General features: G+C 33.7%; 1 protein-coding gene across 2 annotated transcripts in view; it reads left to right on the top strand.

Moving 5' to 3' along the window:
* The window catches only part of EMCN (endomucin), a 124,758-nt gene that overhangs the window by 38,814 nt on the left and 69,188 nt on the right, over positions 1 to 16,756 (top strand). The window contains exons 2-4 of one of the 2 annotated variants that reach the window (XM_030819168.1): positions 1,036 to 1,161; positions 6,248 to 6,316; positions 15,680 to 15,796. In XM_030819168.1, coding sequence (XP_030675028.1) covers positions 1,036 to 1,161; positions 6,248 to 6,316; positions 15,680 to 15,796 — 312 coding nt within the window. The remainder of the gene's footprint in view (positions 1 to 1,035; positions 1,162 to 6,247; positions 6,317 to 15,679; positions 15,797 to 16,756) is intronic. The other variant, XM_030819169.1, reaches the window with a different exon arrangement.

Raw genomic sequence — 16,756 nt, 5'->3', positions numbered from 1 at the left:
CATTTGCTTGCTGTATTTTGATTTTTAACATAAAACTGTATTTCCAGAGATGAAAACAACAAAATACAGGACTAAAAATATTTTATAAATGCTAATAAATTACAATAATTTTATGCGAAGTAAATCTTTTCATAGAACACTGAGTTAAATCTTACATACTTCACTTTGAAAAATAATAATGAAATGATGATTTTGCCAACTCTGGTTGTTACAGAAGACTGATTTCCTCATTTGTTTCAATGGAAGTGTTAAGAATTCTTATTTAAAAGAAATATATAATATGGATCAAAATGTATTGCCTTCATTTCTGTGCCTTTGCCTGCCCAATTAATGTTAAAATTTAGAGAAATAAGCAATTAAAAAATGTGGATTTATTGTGGCCCTATTACATTTAAGTATGTTGCAGTTGTTGAATTTCATGAAAGATTATTGTCTTTCTTTGGAACTTACCTTTGTGTGTATATATGTGTGTGTATATATACACATATATGTGTATGTATATATGTATACCCTTGTCTTTATTAATTATGTTTTATATTTTATACTTTATATAGTACACATTTATATAGAGTGCTTTTATATCAAGAAGACATATACTAATATTGACATTTTACTACTTAATAATTTTAATGTGATGTGAAAATATTTAGTGAAACATCTACTGCCCAGAGAGTGCCCATTTAAGCATTTCATCTGGCAAGGTTAGTTTAGTTGGATTAAAAATATTATTAAATTTCAAATTTATACATTTATTCCTCATTAGTTTTCTCAGAAATTATATTGCTCTGAAACCACAAACTGCTCCTACCAGCCATCTAGAAAATTCATGCCATTGGTGAGCAGTAGATGCAGTTAGTTAATAAATGCTGAGCTAAAGATAAATTGATTACGACTGGAAAACTGGTTGCAAATTCATGTTCTACTGACTGGGTTAACAGTAGTATATATACAGTATATTTGTTTAAATATACTAGTCTATTAATTGGCGAACTATATGTAAATGTTAATGCAACTACTTTCATTTACATTTTTTAGGTGTTATAAAGTCAGCTGATCCTTCATCACTTGTCGCTACTACAACAAAAACATCTATAACACCAAACACAGAATCATTACAGAAAAATGTTACCATCACACCAACAACTGGAACAATTCCTAAAGGTAGGATTAATTGTTAGTAAATTTAGTTTAATTTTAACAAATAAAATTAGTAGTATGTATATACATCAGTATGAAAAAATAATTTGGGATCTTATACCTGATTGTTATAAAGGTCAGTGCTATTTCACGATTTTGAAATCATGTGTTATTTGGGGTTCCATACAAAGCCCTGAGATCTCAGTGGGCTGCTTTGTTGATATTCTTTGGGATCACAACCTGTTTGAGAATGATTCTATTGTGAATGTTACATACACAAAGTTTATTTTTAGAGAAGAAAGAAATTGCCATGTCCTAAGTCATAAAATATCTTTCTAAATAGTCCAGTTCTCCATCTAAGCAGCACAGCCAACATGGTGAAACTGTACTAATAACAGACTGATTTTGTTGGTTGTATTGTATTGATAATAGATTTAATTTGTAGGTTTCAGTAGCAATGTAATCATTATTGTTGCTGGACTGAGTGACAACTATATCATGTTTTCTAGCTAGGTATTAAAGGAGATTACCTTACCATCCACAAAAATGTTAAAAGCCATTAGAATACTTCCATTAAAAAAACAAGAGGTTATCAATGCATACTGCATCTGCCCATCTTGCAACACACATAAAATAAGGCATATCACACAGGTCCTGTAATCAATGGAAAAGAAAAACAGATTTGTGGATTGTCTATGGGCAAAAACTCTGGTTAGAATGCTAAGGTCATAGAAAGACCCTAGAAAATCATATATCTTGATGGAATGGATAACTGAAATTCCTATGCTGTCTTTTTTACCTCTCTCTATTCCCCCCTTAATTTTCTATCTAAGACCAGGGTCAAATGTATGCAGAAGACCAATGGAAGCTAGTTTGCTGGGCTTGAATAGGGTGGTGATTCTCAGAGACAAAGAGTACTATGATCATAGTCCATTATTTCTACATTGTTTAATTATAAGATGAAACCAAACCATTTCTAGCAACTTTACTACTTGGGGTCCCCCATAGCAGAACACTGAAGCACCCTTCTTTGAAGCAAGTGCATAGAATACTTGAGGTTACATACATGCACACACACACACACACACACACTCCTTTTTTGGGACACTTTCACCGATTTATGTTACACATTTAATATAAACTACACTGTTGTCTGTGTCCTTCAGTAGTTACTCACTTGACTGTTAAATTATTCATATACAATTATAAAAAATTTAATGGGTCAGAGAAGTTTTACTTTTTTTTTTTTTTTTTTTTTTTGAGACGGAGTCTTGCTCTGTGCCCCAGGCTGGAGTGCAGTGGCGCGATCTCGGCTCACTGCAAGCTCCGCCTCCCGGGTTCACGCCATTCTCCTGCCTCAGCCTCTCCGAGTAGCTGGGACTACAGGCGCCCACCACCACGCCCGGCTAATTTTTTGTATTTTTAGTAGAGACGGGGTTTCACTGTGTTAGCCAGGATGGTCTCGATCTCCTGACCTCGTGATCCGCCTGCCTCGGCCTCCCAAAGTGCTGGGATTACAGGCTTGAGCCACCGCGCCCGGTGAAGTTTTACTTTTTATCAACTTTTATTATAAAAATAGACAGCTATATCTGAAAGTAGAGAATACTGTAATTAATCTCCATATGCCCATCTCCCCAAATCACTCTTTATATAGATTTTATCATATTTGCTTCATTTTTCTTTTTATTTCTCCTTCCTGCCTTCTTTCTGTTTCACTCTCTCTCTTAATTTGGTTGTCAAGGTACTTTGAAGGGAACCCAGACTTCATGCCAGTGTACTTCTATACATTAAATATGCATCTCAAAAAATATAGACAATCACAAAGCTACAATGCCATCATCAAATCCTCCAAATAAATAATAATACTTTGGTATCATCTGATATTTATTTTGAGAATTTTAAGGGTTAAAATCTCTAAACATAAATCCAGCCATGGGAGAGAAATTAAAGGAAGGAGGTTAGTCTATTCTAGGGTCTCTGATGAGAGCTGAGAGAGCGAGGTGGAAGAGAGATAAAGCAGGAAAGGCAGGCTCTCAGGTGCCCAGCTGCTTGGATCCAGAGTGGGAAACAGAAAGTCTGGCAGGGTGGTAGGCCTGAGAGAGCCGTTAGGCAAATTGGGTTCTGTGGTGCTTATAGGAGAATGAGGGAACAACATTGGACAAAGAAGACAGAGAAAATAACTCCTTTTTGTCTGGCTTACTTGATCACCACCGTGTATTAAGGGTTAGATGATTCAGACTAAGTACACTTAATATGCCCATCCTCCTAAGGGCAACACAATTAGTACACAGTAATAAAGGAGATGGAGAATTTATCTTAAGAATTATCATGTTCTAGGGATTGTGTATCAGTATATTTGACTTACTAATTTCAGGCCTGTGAGGGGCTTAAATTTGGAGGAGTTTTATACATTGTCCCATTCTCCAAAATAATAATTTTTAAAATTACTCAATAATACAAAAAAAAGGTATCTGTAGTGAAGAAGTCCCTTATTCCCTCTTTCTCATGGCCAGTATGGTCCTCTTAGCCACGATGAAAATATTTACCAAAAAAACACAACATGGAGAAGCGTCTTTATTTTCATTTTAAGTCTTCCTAATCAGAATTTCTTTGTTTAAAGGTCAAAAGATCATTGGTCTAGTAGTGCTTATGTCTTTCTAAATCAAATCAAATTGATTTTTCTTGCCAATGGCAGAAATTCTATCATCAGAAAAGTGGAAAATGTGCAACTGAGATGAGAATTCTTCTTGCAGCAACATAATCACTGAAGTGACAGAAGTGATTGATAGAGCTTTGCCTGGAGCAGGGCTTGCTTTCAGAGATTCACCCAATTAGAGAAATGGGACTTGACCTCTTCCTAGATGTACATCAAGTGCACTGCACATTTTGTGCAAAGGCCAAAAGGCTGGAGTTAAAAATCAACATTTGATAGATGTTGAATATCCCTATCATAAAATGAACTTCTAAGATAAAAAAGAAACTTGAAATTTAATTTTTTTTAAGTTAAAAAGTTGATTATTATTCAGCTTCATTTTAAAAACATTGAATAGTCTAGTATTTTTCAATGAGTTGAATTATAATGCAGGAATAAAAGTTTCTCAACAGTGATACTAACAATTTCTGGTACTAAAATATTTAGTACCTGAAATTTCAGCTGAGGTCAGTAAAGGAGCCTGATGCTTTTGGCCACCTATCTCACACAGGGTGCTAAATACGGTGATGTTTCTGTTGTACATCCTCTATGTAGAAACTAACTAGATACAACTATAAATAACAAAATTTTAAAAACATTCTTGGAAATTTCTTGTATGATTAGTCAGAAAAAAATGAGTTTGGGTACCCCATTTTTCTCTGTAGTCTTTTCCTTTTATTCATTGTCTTTCTGTTCCCTGTTATATTTAAACAGAAAATGAAGTGCCTGGGATATCTTTGTATGTGATTTTTTGGTTTTTCCTTTTCATAGAATTTTGAAGTGGCAAAGTTGATGTTTTGCTTTTAGTTTATAATCACAATATACGAAATGTTTACAAATTAGACATTTCTTTGAAACAGTTGTAGCCTAAATAGAATTCAACATGGTTCTCAAAGATTTAGAAAATGGCATGAATGAATTCTAGTTTAAGAAACAATTTTGCAGAGAATAAAATTATGATATCTTAATGATTTAATCTATTATAAACATCTATTGACTCAAAATAATATAATATCTTTAAAAATAAATAGCTTTTTGCCCTAATCACACAATATACCCATGCAACAAACCTGCACGTGTACCCCCTGAGTCTAAAATAAAATTGTTAAAAAAGGAAGGAACAAAGAAGAGGGGCCGGGTGCTGTGGCTCACACCTGTAATCTCAGCGCTTTGGATGGTTGAAATTGGGGGATCACTTGAGGCCAGAAGTCTGATTCTGCAGTGAGGTATGCTCATACCACTGCTCTCCAGCCTGCAGGACAGAGCAAGACCTTGTCAAGCAAGAAGGAGAGAAGAAAAAGGGGAAGGAAAGAAGGAAGGAAGGAAGGAAGGAAGGAAGGAAGGAAGGAAGGAAGGAAGGAAGGAAGAAGGGAGGGAGGGAGGGAGGGAGGGAGGAAGATGATTACAGAGAGTTGGAGAGTAGGTATCAAACTGATGAGCCATGTTGACTACTTAGGGCAGATTTGCCCCTTGGTTGATTTTCATGTGTTATATGAGTGCTTCCTTATTTGAAACAACATTGACTAAATGCCTAGCGTATGCCAGGAATAATTCTTGAAACTAAGATTAAAAACGTGACTAGAGGCACAGTGGCTCACGCCTGTAATCCCAGCATTTTGGGAGGCCGAGGTGGGAGGATCACGAGATTGAGACCATCCTGGCTAACACGGTGAAACCCCGTCTCTTCTAACAAAAAATGCAAAAAAATTAGCCGGGCGTGGTGGTGGGCACCTGTAGTCCCATCTACTCGGGAGGCTGAGGCAGGAGAATGGCATGAACCCAGAAGGCAGAGCTTGCAGTGAGCCAAGATCGCGCCACTGCACTCCAGCCTGGGCGACAGAGTGCAACTCTGTCTCCAAAAAAAAAAAAAAAAAGACTAGAATTGGATACTGCCCTCAAGAACAAAGAAGGGCACACAAATTAATACAGAAGTTTTCAAGTTCCTCATGACTTATGTTCATTTAGCAGTTTCAGTGCCATAACTAAATCAATAAAATGAAATGTAATTCTAGAAAAACAAAAGGCATGATACTCCTAGGTCCTATTGACCATGTCACTTTTCTCACAGGGAAAAATAGAATGATTTTAAACATTAAAATTTAGAATTTTGTAATAATTTTTTGCATGTTTAAAGATACCTAAGTAACAATCTTCAGTGGAAACTTGTTTTGGGGACTTATTATGCAAAAATGTGTGTGTGTGTGTGTGTGTGTGTGTGTAGGCCACCCAAATATTTAATATACATATATTTAATATACATATATTCTTTAGACAAAACGAACTGGAAAATGGGAAAAATTAAAGATAGACAAAGGAGAGATGCCAGTCCACCTATAGATTTAACTTATTTTTATTTATTTATTGACAGATAACATGAGATTATGATTAATAATAATTTAATCTATTTTATCAAACTAGGAACAATCACCAACGAATTACTTAAAACATCTCTGATGTCAACAGTTACTTTTTTAACAAGTGAAGATGGTGAGTAGTGATTCATTTTCTACAATTTTAAAAAATATATAATTCACATAACATAAGTCACCCTTTTAAAGTATACAATTCAGAAGTTTTTAGTATTTTAACAAGATTTTACAGCCACCACCACTATTAATTTCAGCACATTTTAATCTCCCCAAGAGGAAACCCTGTATCAATTACCAATCACTTCCCATATCCCCCTCCCAGCCTCTCATAACCACTAACCTTCTTTATAGATTTGCCTGTTCTGGAAATTTCATATAAATGGAATCATACAATATATGACCTTTTGTGTCTGGATTCTTTCACTTAGCATAATGTTTTCAAATTCACCCATGTTGTAACATGTATCTGTAGTTCATTCTTTTTTATTACTAAATAATATTGCATTGTATGGATATACCACATTTTGTTTATCCATTTATTAATTGATGAACATCTGCATTGTTTCTACTTGCTAATGATTATAAATAATGCTGCTATGAACATTTATGTGCAAGTTTTTGTCTGTCTACGTTTTTCATTTCTCTTAAGTATATGTCTTGAGGTTGAATTGCTAAGTCACAGGTTAACTCTATGTTTAACATTTTAAGGAACTGATTTCCAAAGCAGCTGTACTATATTACATTTCCACCAGCAACGTATGAGAGTTCCAGTATCTCCATATTCTAGCTAACACTTGTCTGTCTTAATTATAATTATCTCAGTGGGTGTGAACTGGTATCTCATTGTGATTCTGAGTTATATTTCTCTAATGATTAATGATGTTGAACATATTTCATGTGTTTGGTAGCCATTTGTATATTGTCCTTGGAAAAATGTCTGCTCAAATTCTTTGTCTACTTTTTAAAAAATTTGGCTGTTTGTCCTCTTATTGTCGAGTTGTAAGAGTTCTCTATACATCCAAGACTAGAAGTTTACAAGACAGATAATTTGCAAATATTTTTCCCATTCTATAGGTTATCTTTTAATTTTGTTGATAGTATCTTTTGAAGCCTGAAAATCTCTAATTTTCATGGGGTAGAATTTCATGGAGAAGAGTTGAGTCCTGTTGACCAATGCTGGCTGCAGATGTTGCAGTTTTTGGAGCATCTCAGTGATTTGCTGAACATACTTCTCGATGTAATGGTTTCGCCAGGATTCAGAAAGCTGCAGTGGACCCGACCACCAAACAGTGACCATGACCTTTATTTGGTGCAAGTTTGGCTTTGGGAAGTGCTTTGGAGCTTTTTCTCAGTCCAACCACTGAGCTAGTTGTTGCCAGTTGTCACTTTTTGTCACACATCACAATCAGATCAAGAAATGGTTTGTGTGTGTAGAATAAGAGAAGATGACACTTCAAAACGAGGATTTTTTTTATTTTCGCTCAGCTCATGAGGCACCCACTTATCAAGTTTTTCCAACTTTCCAATTTGCTTCAAATGCTAAACGGCTGTAGAATCGTCAAGGTTTGAATTCTTTGGCAACTTCTAATGTAGTTGTTAGAGAAACAGCTTCAACGATTGCTCTCAATTGGTCATTGTGGACTTCCGATGTCTGGCCACTATACTCCTCATCTACAAGGATCTCGTTTCCTTTGCAAAACTTCTTGAACTTCTTGAATGCACTGTATGTTCATTAGCAATTCCTGAGACAAAAGCTTTGTTTATATTGTGAGTTGTCTGCACTTCTTTTATGACCCATTTTGAACTCGAATAAGAAGATCGCTTGGATTTGTTTTTGTCTAACATCATTTCCATAGTCTAAATAAACATAAAATAAACAGCAAGTGATGTCATTAGCAAAAAAAAAAAAAAAAAAAAAAAAAAACGGGAAATGCCCATTAAAATTATATATAACATAGACGGGTGCAGTGGCTCATGCCTGTAATCCCAACACTTTGGGAGGCCGAGAAGGGTGGATCACTTGAGGTCAGGAGTTCAAGACCAGCCTAACCAACATGGTGAAACCCTGAGTATGTGTATATCTCTACTAAAAATACAAAAATTAACTGGGAGCGGTGGCACGCATCTGTAATCCCAGCTACCCAGGAGGCTGAGGCAGGAGAATCGCTTGGACCCAGGAGGTGGAGGTTGCAGTGAGCCGAGATTGGGCCACTGCACTCCAGCCTGGGTGACAGAATGAGACTCCACCTCAAAAAAAAAAAATATATATATATATATATTTTATATATATATATTTTTTATATATATTTTTATATATATATTTTTATATATATATATTTTTTATATATATATACACTTCTAGAAGATATATATTTCTAGAATATATATCTAGAAGTTCATCTTATCATAGGGATATCTATCTATCTATCTATAAAACTTAACCACATTTATTTAAGAATGTATGCCAGTATCAAATGGTACATTCCAACAATGCAAAAGCTGCAATTACATTTGCATCCACCTAATATGAGTTTTTTTCTGGACTCCTGAATCTACTCCACTTATACCTATATGCCTGTTGTTATGTCAGAATCATATACTCTTGATTACTATTACTTCATAGTAAGTTTTGAAAACAGGAAATGTGAGTCCTCCAACTTTTTCTTTTTTATCTAAGATTGTTTTGGCTATTCAACTTTACCATGCCAATTTTATCACGCTAATTTTAATGTGAATTTTGAGATCAACTTGTTGATTTCTGCAAAGCCAGCTAGGATTGTGATAGGGATTGCATTAAATCTGTAGATCAATTTGAGGAGTATTGCCATCTTAATCAGGGCTTTCAATTCGTGAGCACAGGTTGTCTTTCCATTTATCAATGTCTTCTTCAATTTGTTTTTATGATGTTTGTAGTTTTCAAGTGTGGAAGGCTTAAACTTATTTTTGTTAAATTTATTCCTAATATTTTACTCATTTTAAATAAAATTATTTTGTAGTAAAATCATTTTTTATTTCAATTTTGGATTATTCATTGCTACTATATAGAAATATAATTTATTTTTATATGTTAGTATTATATCCTTCCACTCTATTGAACTAATTTATTAGCTCTAATTTGTGTGTGTATATGTGTATGTGTATTCCTTAGAATTTTCTATGTGCAAGATTATGTCATCTGCAAATATAGATAGTTTTACTTCTTTCTTTCCAGTGTGGATGACTTTCTTTTATTTATAATTTTATTTTATTTATTTTATTGCTTAACTACCCTGGCTAGCACCTTCAATACAAGGTTGAGTAGAAGTTGTGGGAGGGGACATCCTTGTCTTGTTTCTAACTTTCAGGAAAAGCTGTCAGTTTTTCACCAGTAAGTATGATGTTAATTATGAGTTTTTAATAAATGACCTTTATTAGAATGAGGAAGTTCTCTTTTATTACTAGTTTGTGGAGTGTGTTTATTATGCAAGGGTATTGGATTTTTTAAAATGCCTTGTCTTATTATATTGAGATTATCATGTTTTTAAAAAATTCCTTATTTTGTTAATGTGGCATATGATATTGATTTCTATATGTTGAGTCAACCTTGAATTCCTAGGCTAAATCCAACTTGGTCATGGGGTATAATTCTTTTTACATGGTGTTAAACTTTACATTATTTTGTTAAGAATTTTTATGTCTATATTCATGAAATGTATGTTTGTAGTTTTCTTGTGATGTATTTGTCTAGTTTTGAAATCAAAATAATACCAGCCTCATAGAATAAGTTGGGAAGCATTCCCTTCTCTACTAATTTTTGAAAGACTTTATGAGGATTGGTGGTAATTGCTCTTTAAATATTTGGTAGAATTTTCCAGGGAAGACCCTGGTGCTGAGCTTTCTTTATGAAAATTTTTTAAAATACTAACTTAATTTCTTTACTTATTATAGTCTATCAGATTTTCTATTTCTTCTTGCCTCAGTTTTTGTAGTTAGTGATTTCCTAGGAATTTGCCCATGTAATCTAGATTATCAAATTTGTTGGCATATAGTTGTTCACAGCATTGCCTTATAATCCTTCTAAGTTCTGTAAGGTTGGTAATAATGAATGCTCTTTCATTCATAATTTTGATAACTTGACCCCTCTCTCTTATTTCTTTATCAGCATAGCTAAAAGTGTCTCAATTTTATAGATCTTTTCAAAGAACAAACTTTTTTTTTTCTGTGTTGTGTTTCTATCTCTATTTTATTTCATTCTTCTCTAATCCTTAGTGTTCCTTTCCCACTGCTTCGTATGAGTTTAGTTTTCTCTTTTTTTTCTAGTTTATCAAATTGGCCAGTGAGGATTTTGATTGAGACTATTCTTCTTTTTAATATGTGTTAACACCTATAAATTTCCTTCTTTCCATTGCTTTCTCTGCATTCCGTAAATTTTGGTATATTATGTTTTCATATTCATTTACTGCAAAGTATTTTCTAATATTTTTTATAATTTATTCCTTGACCCCTCTATGTGTTCATGTGTTCTCATCATTTGGCTCCCACTTATAAGTGAGAACATGCAATATTTTATTTTCTTTTCCTATGTTAGTTTGTTAAGGATAATGTCCTCCAGCTTCATCCATATTCCTGCAGAGGACATGATCTCATTCTTTTTTATAGCTGCATGGTATTTCATGTTGTATATGTACCATATATTGTTTATCCAATTTGTCATTGATGGGTCATTTAGGTTAATTGCATGCCTTTACCATTCTGAATAGTGCTGCAATGGACATATGTGTGCTTCATAATAGAATGGTTTCTATTCATTTGATTATATACCAAGTAATGGGATTGTTAGGTTGAGTGGTATTTCTGTTTTTAGGTCTTAAAGAAATTGCCATACTGTCTTCCACAATGTTTGAACTAATTTACACTTCCACCAACAATGTATAAGCCTTCCTTTTTCTCCACAACCTCACCGGCACCTGTCATTTTTTTAACATTTTAGTAATAGCCATTCTAACTGGTGTGAAAGCGTATCTCATTGTGGTTTTGATTTGCATTTCTCTAATAATCAATGATGTTGAACTTCTTTTATATGATTGTTGGCTACATGTTTGTCTTCCTTTTAAAAGTGTCTGTTCATGTCCTTTGCCCATGTTTTTGGGCATGGGGTTGTTTTTTCTTGTAAATTTAAATTCCTTATAGATGCAGAATATTAGACTTTTGTTGGATGCAGAGTTTGCAAAAATTTCCCCCATTCTGTAGGTTATCTGCTTATTCTTTTGATAGTTTCTTTTGCTATGCAGAAGTTTTTTAGTTTAATTCAATCCCATTTGTCAATTTTTGCTTTTGTTGCAACTATTTCTGGTGTCTTCATCATGAAATCTTTGCCCATGGTTATGTCCTAAATGGTATTGTCTATTAAACTAACATTGAAAATCTTCACAGAACTGGAAAAAAACTATTTAAAAATTCATATGGAACCAAAAAAGAGCCCAAATAGCCAAGGAAATCCTAAGCAATAAGAACAAAGCTAGAGGCATTATGTTACCTGACTTCAAACTATACTACTGAGCTACAGTAACCATAGACCAATGGAACAGAATAGAGAACCCAGAAATAAGGCCACATACCTACACTATCTAATCTTCAACAAAGCTGCCAAAAACAAACAATGGGGAAAGGACTCCCTGTTCAATAAATGAAGCTGGAATAATTGGCTAGCTGTATGCAGAAGATTAAAACTGGACCCCTTCTTTACACCATATACAAAACTTAACTCAAGATAGATTAAAGACAAATTAAATGCTTATTTTATAAACTTTGACTATTAACTCCTTATCAGATATATAATTTACAAATTATTTATCTCAATTTGTAAGCTGCTTTTTCATTTTGCTAATTGTTTCCTTTGCTGTGCACTAGGTTTTTAGTTTGATATAGTCCCATTTATTTACTTTTGCTTTTGTAGCCTGAGCTTTTGAAGTAATATCCAAAAATAATTGCTGAGACCATAGCTTGAGCTTTTGATGTAATATCCAGAAATAATTGCTGAGGCCAATGTGAAGGAGATTTGCCCCTATCTTCTCTCCTGGAGGTTTACGATTTCAGGTATTACATTTAGGTCTTTTATCCATTTAGAGTTGATTTTTGTGTGTTGTGTCAGATAAGGGTCCAATTTCATTCTTTTGTGTGTGGTAACACAGTTTCCTGGGTGCAATTTATTGGAGAGACTATCCTTTCCTTATAGTAACCTCTTGGTGCCCTTGTTGAAAATTAATTGACCATATATGTTTAGATTTATATCTGGACTCTTTATTTTCTTCCACTGGCCTATGTGTCTGTTTTCATGCCAGTATTATACTGTTTGGATTACTGTAACTTTGTGATATAATTTTAAATAATTAGGAAGTGTGATGCCTCTACTTTTATTTTTCTTTCTCAAGATTGTTTTGCTATTCAGGATCTTTTGTGGTTCCATACAAATTATTTTTTTTCTATTTCTGTAAACAATAATGTGAATTTTGATAGGGATTTTTAAAAATCTATATATTGATTTGGGTAATATGGACATTTTAATATTATTTTAATCCATGAACATAGGATATCTTTTCATTTATTTGTGAATTCTTTAGTTTTTTTATTAATGTTTTATATTTTTCAGTGTGCAGCTCTTTTATTTCCTTGATTAAATTTATTCCTAAATATTTTAAGAGGCTCTTTTATTCATGTAAAACCAAATATACCACAGTACTAGTAGTCTACAGCCTGTATTTTAGTAAATGCTAACTTTGTCAAAAGTCTCTTACCTTTTATTCTATTTCTTAAGACAAAGTGGTCAGACATTTTTCCTATGGGCATCAGATAAAACAATGCTGTAATTCAAATTATGTAATTCCAAAGGAATAAAGCTGCCAGTCTCCCTCCCTATAAAATTAAAATCCATGACCACAAATCGTCCCTTCATGTTAATTGGCAACTACACATTAGATTCCTAATATAGTTAATGTCCTGATTTATTGTTTTCCTCAATAAACTTAATTCCTCAAAATATACAAAATAAATTTCATGTTAACAATTCCAAGATCGTTATAAAACAGACCCTCTCTCTCACATTCCTCTCAGCCCTACGCAGTGGTTTTCACCTAAGGACATGCTTGGAATCAAGGTTTCTTTTCTCCGTTTACAATCCGGTACTGATACGACTCCCTCAAGCATCTCTTGTGTTAAATTCTTATTTTTTCCAACTCAAATATGGATAAATTCATTATGTTTTGTCTTTAATGTGTCCCACCTATACAAAAGGCTACAATTTAAACAGACGTGAATCTCAAAAACACAAGTCATAAATGTAAACCAATGTATCTTGATGCAATTCTCTAATAAATTAATATTTCTCCAGAAAAATTATGTTTGTGAAACCTAATGCATGCACTATTGCCTAGGATTATAGTGCAATTCATAACTGTAGATGAACGCAGGTACATACTGTTTTGTAGGGGAAAGTAGAAGGTATTTAGATTTAAACACCAGCTTTAAGATTGATCTACTTTTTCTCTGAAGGCGTGAATTACTCATTGGCAGTAGTTTGGAATAAACTATGTGTTAACTATAAATACAACCAGAAAAATTTTCTCAAAAAGATGTTAATATGACTATGATTCTCATATGTTAATAAATGTTAGTCAACCATGCATAGATTCTTCTCTCCTGAGACTAGGATTTGAAGCATTTCTGTATATTAGTAAAGTTTAAAAATTTGTGGCTGTGGCAGCATCTTTTATTCTATTCAGTTTGAGTTTACCATGAATATTTTAAAATATTTTGATTTATCTTAAACATTCAAGATTTGCTCCAAGGCCTACTTCATGTGGTATAATTGACAACCTGTCCCACATTGAGTGTAGGCTCTAATTCTCATTTGTGAAATATATTCCACATTTATAATAGGCAATTCTCTAAGCAAAATCTTTGGCATTGCATTCCCAGCTATTCCATTATTTTTCTCCTTTCTTTGCATATTTCCAATCTGGCAGCCCTCCACATCTTTCTTAGCTATATATACTCTTTCCCTCCACCAAGACTGTTGAGTCTGCTTGATACTAGGGAACTCCTTAGGCCTTCAGGATAGCTTTTTCATACTTTCCAATTTTAGCTCAGCTGAAGAATTCTTCTCCAAAGATTTCTGAAGAGAAACTCCCTTTCTGATCTTTCCCAAACATATGCTGGAATTCCAGTGGGAAGCAAAATCTTTACCCCCAGGAGGTCCTCCATCCTCGAATGTTGAGTTTATGCACCTTGGGTGACCTGTCCCACTTCCATGCTAACACGAATACCAATTTCTGCTTTCTTGCTGTAATAAGGCATTATCTCTACTTCACATATTTTCCTCCCAATTTAACACTTCATGATACCTCTGAAATGTGTGGCTATTTCCACTCATTCTCTCTCATATGCAGGATTAACACTGTAGACTACATTTGAATTTATTTCATTTTGTTTGCACACTAATTCCCAAAGGCTTTTTACCTGAAGGAAAATATATTTATCTACTGTCTATGAAGTCTTCTTGCAAATGATCCCTTTCTTCAGGATGACTTCCTCAACTGCACTAAGGATTTGTATTACACAGTAGATGCTTGTTGACATAGAAAGGAAGTTGCCGCACTTCTAGAAAGCACCAGCAATTCTTGCTCCATTCTACTCTGTGTTAGAGATCTACTAAACTGCTTTCCCCTCATCTCCAGCTAGCATCACATCTAGCTAACACCAAGCATGCAGTAAATGGCATGTCTGCATTTTCTTCACTGGTCCAATGTTTCCATACTAGACTGAAAAAACTGAAGGGCATCGATTTTTTTTCAGAATATATGGGCAAATATAAGTTGTTTCAAGTCATCTAATTCCAATGTTATCTTTGAAAAGCTCAGCTTATATTTTTGTTGTAAATTTTTCTTTTTTTAAAAAAAATGAACTAAGTATAATTAAAAGTGTATTCCATTTATGTCCAATTATCCCTCATCCCCTGACTATTCCACCTGCTTGAAAATATTTTCCCAAGTGGCATGAGAACAATAGTGCCATACTTAATTACTACCACATCCTTACCTTTCTTTTCCCAGGGTAGCTGAGTGATTAACTTTTGCATCAGAAAGGCTTGAATTCAGGTCATGGTTCTCTCCTGTTACAAGTTATGTGACTGTGGGGAAATTACTTAATTCCTCTGAGTCTTATATATAAAATAATCATCAACATGATTACTTAATTCATAAGATTACCATGACAATCAAGTGAGATAAGCTACAGCATGTACACAAGAAAGTTAATGTCCCTCCACATTCTTTAAAGTAATTAATTATATCGCCAAAAGGTGAATGTTAAAATGCTGGACTTCTAAGGCTTGGTCAGAAGACTTCTAGAAATTAATCTTTAAGTTTTAGTTGGATATTAATATGAATATTAATAAGATGATCTGGTGATTTGTTATACTCCTGATGACTGTTCATTCTTTTTACAGGATTGAAAGTCACAACCACTCATGTCAGGGAGAATGAGTCCATCATTTCAAACACAACAGTAGCAAGTGTTACACTTCCAAATGCTGTTTCAGCATTACAAAGTTCCAAACCCAAGAGTAAGTATGAGGATTTGTGCTGAAGTGTTAAACTAGTGTGTTGCATAAAACTAGTTTCAGAATGTTTTCCAGCATACAACTGCCAAGGAATTATGCCCTGCTTAAATTGTCTCTTAATCTCTACCCAATAGAACAATCGTTTGGCAGCCTCATCTTTTACAGTGATACCCTATCCCACTGCAGCCACAAATGAATGGGTCACAAGGAAGATTAATGCAAGACTGGGCAGTAATCTGTGATATTACCTGGCACTAAAAGGACAGCTCAGCCAACAAATTAGACAACTTAGATGAAATGAAAAAATTGTTAGAAAGAAATAAATTGCTAAAACTGACTCAAGAAGATATGGAAATCTGAAAAAACCTACAATGATTAAAGAAATTGAAATAGGATCTAAAAATATTCCTATGAAGAAAACCCCAAGCCAAGATGGCTTCAATTGTCAATTCTATAAAGAATTTCAGAAATAAATCATACCAACTCTTCCCAAACTCTTTTAAAAAGTAAAGGAGGGGAAAACACTGCACAAATAATTATCTGAGGCTAATGTTACCCTGACACCAAAGCAAGAAAGGAATGAAAAGAAAAAGCAAGTAAAGAAAACTACAGACCAATATGGCTCTTAGACATAGATGCAAATATCCTCGATAAAATATTGCAAAATAATCAGTAACAAGTAAAAAGGAATATAAAATATGAACAAGTCAGATTTATCCCAGAAATGCAAGATTCATTTAACATATGAAAACCAAAGAAAGTAATACAACATATTAGTAAAATCAGTAATGTAGAAAGAGCATTCAACAAAATCTAACATTCACTTGTATTAAAAACTCTCAACAAGCTAGAAATATAATGAAATTTCCTCAACTTGATAAAGGGCATATACAAAAAGCCTACAGCTAACATCATACCTAATAGTGAAAGACTTAATGTTTTCCCCTTAAGATCTGGAACATA

Source organism: Nomascus leucogenys, chromosome 9 (assembly GCF_006542625.1).
Source record: "Nomascus leucogenys isolate Asia chromosome 9, Asia_NLE_v1, whole genome shotgun sequence".
NCBI classification, from domain to species: Eukaryota; Metazoa; Chordata; class Mammalia; order Primates; family Hylobatidae; genus Nomascus; species Nomascus leucogenys.
Note: the sequence above shows the minus strand (reverse complement) of the source record. Positions and strands in the feature narration are given on the sequence as shown.